General features: G+C 41.5%; 1 protein-coding gene across 1 annotated transcript; it reads right to left on the reverse strand.

Annotated features, from left to right (window-relative positions):
• Window positions 1-2017: 2017 nt before the first annotated feature.
• LOC310765968 (14 kDa phosphohistidine phosphatase-like) lies at window positions 2018-6832 on the reverse strand. The gene is made up of 3 exons (XM_083621675.1): window positions 6332-6832; window positions 3407-3531; window positions 2018-2232 (listed from the first exon to the last, which is right to left on the reverse strand). The coding sequence occupies exons 1-3, from the start codon at window positions 6588-6590 to the stop codon at window positions 2146-2148; spliced, it is 471 nt and encodes a 156-aa protein (XP_083477801.1). The 5' UTR covers window positions 6591-6832; the 3' UTR covers window positions 2018-2145.
• Between the last annotated feature and the right edge of the window lie 244 nt (window positions 6833-7076).

Genomic DNA, 7076 nt, shown 5'->3' on the forward strand with positions numbered 1-7076 from the left:
CTGCATTTTGCTTTCAAAGCTGTTTTTGTGGGGGTTTGGACCATAACATAGAATGTTTGTGTGATATATATGTGTTCTCCTTTAGCGGCGGAAGGCAAAATTGACTAGGAAGTTCAGTAGCAGTACCAACCCAAGAGGGGGACCTTTGCCTGTGCCTGACAGAAGACAAATTGGGGGGAAAAACCTTTCCCAAAGAGGTGTGCTTCAACAGAAATAAAGCTGAGGCAGCAATGTGTCTGAATAGACAGTAGCTGTCAGGAGTCCTTTACCTTTTTTACCAGTTGTTGGAAACCACAGGAGGGGAAGAGTGTTCTTGTGGTCAGATCTTGCTTGCTGGTTTCCCATGTGCAACTGGTCAGCAGCTGTGAGAACAGGATACAGGCCTAGATGGGCCATTGGCCTGATCCAGCAGGCTCTTCTTAGTTCAGTCCGTACTACAGAACTAAGGTACAGCTTTGGAAAACGCTTTTCTATGTGGCTGCTCAACATGTGTCTGTGTGGAATGCTGCCAGGCCACTAAAGTAGCTGCACCTCGTTTTCAATCAACAGTGATGTTCTTACATGCCCTGGGAGTTGAGAGAATGATATGCAGTCCCTAATCTACCTAGATTGCTTCGATTTAGATGAAGGACCTGTGGTCCTTCAGATTGATGGACTGCAACACCCATAATCTCTGATCAGTGGCAATGCTGGCTGGGACTGGTAGGAGCTGGGAGTACAATAACTTCTATAAGTCACAGGTTCCCCACCTCTGCTTTAGAGACTGGAGTAAATTAAGCAGAATTCCCTTGTGTACTTGAGGCACAAGAGCTGTGCAAAGTCTACCTTGTGCCATTCCTTCAGGTTCTGAAATGCAGATGAAAAGGGGAAAAGATCAGCTGATTATATAGGTGAAGTTAATCTTAGGTAGAAATCGACTGCCTGGATTTGGGGGACTTCACTTTGACTGCCAGCATGGACTGCATCTTCAAGACTTTATTTTTGGAACGCATCCCCTTTTAGAGTGAATTTTGAAAAATATTTTCTGCAATCCATAAAGTGGCAAAGCATTTGCTCAGACCCATTTTTATTTACATGGACTTTAAAAAAATATATCTTGTTCAGCTTTTTACCTTTGAAATGCTTAGATTATTTTAATAAATTATCTTTACTGCTACAAGGCTCTGCTACGAGAGGTTAATTCCACATTCTATCCCTACCCAAACTAAGTTCTGGTTCACGTTACTAGGGATTGAACCTATCATAAGTTTTTTAAAAACTGTTTTAGGCTTAATAATTATTGGGATACTATCTGGACCTTTAAAAAGTATACTGTATTGGTAGCCCTAAGGCCTAAACTAACAAGTAGGGGCAGCCTGTTGAGTTAGTTGTGTTTTGTGTCCTTTTAAGATGGATTGGTGATCCGAATTTTAGGATGCATGCTTGCCTCAAGGCCTCTCACCATCAATTTGCAAATCCATGAACAGAATTCTTAGGCTTTGACCTAATACGTCCACCATGCCCACTGTAGTCCTTATGCCATTAGAAGTCAGAAACGGGCCAAGCTTTGCTCCTTGGCTCTTAGAGCCCAGGGGATGTTCTCCCATCCATGATCCTTCTCCCCTAAGAAACGCAGGGTGAAGTTGGATTCTCGTTCTCTGTCCAAGGAGCATAAAGAATTGCTGATACTGCAGCCACTTGAGCCACAACCTTCCCCCTCTCCCTATCTAATCAAGCAGATAAGGAAAAGTTGATCTCCGCTCTATGATTAATAAAGTTCCACCAACTAGAAAGGGCTTCCACAGGAAAGATGTAGACAGAACTCAAGAATCTATTTCACGCCATGAAAGTACTGTACTGTATTCCCATTCACTAAGAGCAGACTAAGCTCTACAGTACATTGTTTTTAAACTGATCCCACCACTTTGGGTTAGGTTGTGGGTAGGAATTGCCTCTTACAATATTTAAAATGCTTATAGTGGAATTTCACAAGATCAGAAGTACTTTTAAAACGTTTTTTGAATCAAGCACCAACAAATTCACAGTCAAAGTTTTTATTCAGCATTAAGCTAAATACATTACACATTTTGGTGGAAGCTTAGAATTATGTTGAAAAGAACCAAGAACAAACTGACTTTAAATTTTAGACTGCAAAGCAACGGTTCACTAGTCATCTGAACAACTAATGTCATAATCCTTAAACGTTTTCTTCAGTATTGCCACAGTCATGGAATGATCAGCTTTACCATATGCCTGTAGGAAAGAAGAATGCACAAAATTATTACTCCTAAAGAGAAAATGTGTGTGCTAAAGATTCTTGCTAGAATTTTTTCTAATAATAATAATAATAATAATAATAATAATAATAATAATTTATTATTTATACCCCGCCCATCTGGCTGGGCTTCCCCAGCCACTCTGGGCGGTTTCCAAAAAAAATATTAAAATACTCTAATACATCAAACGTTAAAAGCTTCCCTAAACAGGGCTGCCTTCAGATGTCTTCTAAAAGTCTGGTAGTTGTTGTTCTCTTTGACATCTGGTGGGAGGGCAGACAACATATGATTACCAATCTCATTTTTCATTTGTTTAATAAGTACCTAAGTGCACCACATAGTTTGTATCAAATGGGATCTTTTCTCTCTGTTCTCTACCCAAAAGGCCAGATTACTCCCCCCTATGATAGTAAGACATGCTTGGGAAACGAAAAGGAAAATGAGGGCGGAAAATCTCTCCTGTGCTTTCTCCAAGAGTAGTGGGGAAAACAAGAGAAGAAAGAATATATAACAGTTCCTACACCATCCTAAATCCATATTAGGCCAATCAAAATTTAACAAAACCGTTTGCAAGCTTTTAAGATCTCCAGAACTCTCCTGATGCTAGATATCAAAGAGAGGTTTTTTGTTTTTTTTTGAAGCTCATTTAAAATTGTGGTAAGAATGGCTCTCCCTTGCATGTGAGAAGTCTGGACCTCTTATTAGCAACCTTTAAATAGCCAATACAGTTGTAGATGCTGGACTTCAGCAAACCAGTCTTGATTGATTCTGTGGCTCTTCTCACAGGTCATTTTACTAGCTTGTTTTAGGATGCTGTCACCTGCCCTGAGCTTTTGTAGCAACTTGATTATAAAATTATATTTTCATAGGGATTTATTTTGAAGAATTCGGTATTTTATTCATAAAGCTTTAAAATAATACAAGTAATTTCTTGTTTCCTGTAAAAGTATATTTCTTAGTGGATTATGCAGTGACTGACATTCACATACTAAACAAATATTCAAGTTCTGTCAGTATTATGTAATTCGTAAAATTGTCTGCTTCTTCTCAGAGACCAATATGAAACACATTTTTGTGACATTATCATTAATTACTAGCATATTTGCAAAGTGAATCGTCATATTTAGAAACTGGATGTATACAACACTTACTGGAGAAACACCAGATACATGGATTTTTTTGTCTCTGCTATTGTGCTCAATTTTTCCTCCTCCAAGACACTTGCACATACAGCCCATCTTTTCAATTTCAGAACATATCTTTTCATATATGTGATCTACAAAACAATAATAGTACTAAGAATACCTTATAAAAATAAAGGTGGAAATACCTCAAGTACAAAAATAATTATGCCTCATTTGGACGTTAGCATTTAATACGTTACAGCTGTACAGATTTGGAGCATTTTTAACATGGGTGGTTCAGGCCTAAAGACGTCAGGAATTATTACAAAGGTTGGTGCTCCTCATCTTTTCTTATTTATCAATTGAGGGGGAAACCCCCACTAGAATAGAGAAATTCAGTGACTAGTTGTACTTGAGCCTGGGAGAACCGCATTTATTATTGGATTTCACTGAATGGCCATGGGCAAGCGTACAGTATTTTCTTCTCAGCCCATCTTCTGTAAAATGGCATTAGCAGTGACTTACTTCCTAGGATTATCAGAAGAATAAGGTATGGTTGTAAAGGACTTTTGAGTGATTCAAGATGTGTGTTCAATAAGGGATTAGTGCTACTCATGCATTAAGATTTCCACAGTATCTCACTGTCAATACCATCAAAATCACAGTCTGCATCTCCCTCCCTCCCTCCCCAATTTCATCCAAATCTACCCTTTCTAGGGGAAGGTTCAGTACATTAAACAAAACCTGTTATTTATGACCCATTTGTGATATTTCGTTGACCCATTTTTACAGTATTACACCCCTATCTAAAAGCACCTTTTCACTAAAAGCACCTTTTTATTGAATGTCCAGGAAGATTGAAATGTTCTCCTACTGGTTTCTCTGTCTTGTGATTCCTGATGTCAGACTGGAATCACAAGACAGAGAAACCAGTAGAACACTTCAGTCTCCCAGGACATTCAATACAAGATCACAGAGCAGCTGTCTTATTACAAAAGAATTTCAGAAATAGACGAGAGAAGTTGTTGAACTACAACTTATTACTAAACTGAAAACTATGGAGACCAGGTCTGAATAGACATATTGGATTCTTGTCTCACATGCTAAAGCTATTTTTTGTCATCTGCATACTATCCCTTGCTTTTTCCTATACCCATTGAGTCAATCACCCATCTCCTACTACCCTTCTGAGAAATACTCCACCCCACCATATATATGGGTCTGGTGACTTCTGTTTCAGTGTATCTGAAGAAGTGTGCATGCACACAAAAGCTTATACCCAGAACAAACTTAGTTGGTCTCCAAGGTTCTACTGGACAATGTTTTTATTTATTTCTACTGCTATATGTAATACTCTTGTACGTGAACCATACACATGGCCTAATATTTAAGTCTTCTAACTGGGACTACAAAGTCTATCATATTTCAATTTATTTTGGGATCTCTCCCCCACCCTTAAAAAAAACACGATCATACTTCCGTTTTCTAGTGTTTTTAGTACCCCGCTGGACTCCAGTGCATCAAATTTCATTTTTCTAGGTGTCACATTTCATTTTTCTAGGTGTGTTGGCAAGTGTATTTATGCAAATCTTCAGCAAGCAGAAAGAAGCCCAGCCATGTTCCTTCTTCCCACAAGCGAGACAAAGCAACAGAACAAAAATTGCTGGGTGGCAACGCAGACACACGTTTGCATTCTTCTTCCAGCAGGCTTTGGGAAACTGTCACTTTTATTTAAAGGGTGGGCACCATGCCGTTTTTATTGTAATTATGTTTTGGGGGTGGGGCAAAATAAAAGTTGTTGATCTTTCTGGAGGGAAATGTCACCAAATGTCACTTGAGTTCTCGGGTTTAGAAAAAAATAATTGAGGACAATTAAGGGGCATAGGCATAACCAGGATTTTTGCTAGCTGGGGGCAGGCCTTTTATCGGGGGGCCCAAACCTGTTAGCTGTGTATTTTTATTGATATAAAAATCATTGGCTATGCCCATGTTACACGGGGGGTGTGGGTCCTCACGCTTTCATTTGGGGGTCAGGCTTCTGCTGGGGCAGTGGTGGTGCAAAACCTCAACTTAATTATTTTTTAGCACCCTTCAGTAATTTTTGAGGCTCCGGGGGGTGGGGGGGCTCTTGGCTATGCCCATATTTGCATGGTTTAAATCAGCCGTTCTCAACCTGTGGGTCCCCAGATGTTGTTGAACTACAACTCCCATCACCCCTAGTTAGCAAGGCGAGCTCAAGGATGATCGGAGTTGTCCAATATCTTGAGACCCACAGGTTGAGAACCACTGGTTTAAATGGATGATATATCTGTATCTGTGGGTGTTTTTGTTTTTTTAAAAAATGATTGTCCCCACCTTCACCCTACCAAATGTTTCTGTATCTATGTGGCTTTCTTAACCCCCCCCCCCCAATTTCTAGCTATTTTTATGGTGGTTTTTAGAAATCAGGCAGGCAACCTTCAGCCCTCCAGATTTTTTGGCCTACAACTCCCATGATCCCTAGCTAACAGGAGCAGTGGTCAGGGATGATGGGAGTTGTAGTCCAAAAAATCTGGCGGGCCAAAGGTTGCCTAAGCCTGTTTTAAATGTTTGTTCCCCACCCTCCCTCCCTGCCCAATGTTTCTGTTGTTACTTTTGGTTTAAAAAATGGTTCTCCCACCCCCCCCCCAAAAAATGTTTATAGGTATTATTTTTTATCTGTGGGTTTTTTTTAATCATTTCCCCTTCCCCGACGCCAAATGTTTCTAGCCATTATTATTTTTATCTGTGGGTTTTTTCTGATTTCCCCTTCCCGACCCCTGCCAAATGTTTCTAGCTGTTATTATTTTATCTGTCCCTAATAACAATTCGCAAAGTGGTGGATTGAGCGAGAGACGCTTATGTCTTATTTTCCAATTTGTGAGCCGCCTGGCCGGGGGGTGCGAAGGCGTCGTGTAAAATCTCATCTCTCACTGTGCAACTCGGCGGAAGCGGTCCCCCTCACGATGTCTCTGCACTCGCCGCCACGGCTTGGGCTGCCGCCGCCGCGGCTTGGGCTGCCAATGCGGCCTGGACTGCAGCCTTGTTGGCCACCACTTTGGCCACCGCCTTGGCCGCTGCCTCCGCGCTGCACCCGCACCAGGATGTACTTGAAACAGCCGTCGGAGTCGATCTCCACCTCGGCCAACTCGCCCGCAAAGCAGCCTGATTTAGGCGGCGACGACGACGCCATGGCCTAGCTCTGCCCAAAGGGAGAGTAGCGAAGGATACCTCCCGACCCCCACTAGCCCAGACAGAAAATGACGAGCGAGGTGAAAACGGCGCCTCTCTTTCCCTCACTCCCCTCAGGAATAGCCTCGCTCGGAATGGAGACAAACGGCCCTCGCAAAACGGCGAGCGCTCATTGGCTCGCGCCTTACCGCGCGAGGCCCTGGTTGGACAGAGAGCGCGCGAAGGGCGGTTAGAAAGACTCGAATAACGGTCGGCGTCTCTGTGGCGGTTTTTTTTGGCGGGCTCGCGCGCGTGGTTGCCGTTGGCGCGTTGGTTTTCTTTAGCTTTTTTGTCATTTTTGAAAAAGAAATTCTCTATTTTTTTAAAAAAATATTATTTAGTTTTTACAGATTTTGACAGTTTACAAACAATTATCAAACAACCAAAATAAAAAGAGATTCCCGAAGAATTTCCTCAACTTCCCTCCTGCCCTTTGTGGGTCTTTATA

This window comes from Podarcis filfolensis (genome assembly GCF_964270895.1).
Source record: "Podarcis filfolensis genome assembly, chromosome: 6".
NCBI lineage: Eukaryota > Metazoa > Chordata > Lepidosauria > Squamata > Lacertidae > Podarcis > Podarcis filfolensis.

Bases quoted from the DNA above. Each gene is read 5' to 3' on its own strand.
- LOC310765968 (XM_083621675.1), bottom strand. From the start codon at position 6,590: ATGGCGTCGTCGTCGCCGCCTAAATCAGGCTGCTTTGCGGGCGAGTTG. The intron at 3,532-6,331 runs GTGAGAGATGAG...ATTGTTTTGTAG, and splicing joins CGCTTCCGCCGAGTTGCACA to ATCACATATATGAAAAGATA. The intron at 2,233-3,406 runs GTAAGTGTTGTA...TCTTTCCTACAG, and splicing joins ATGTATCTGGTGTTTCTCCA to GCATATGGTAAAGCTGATCA.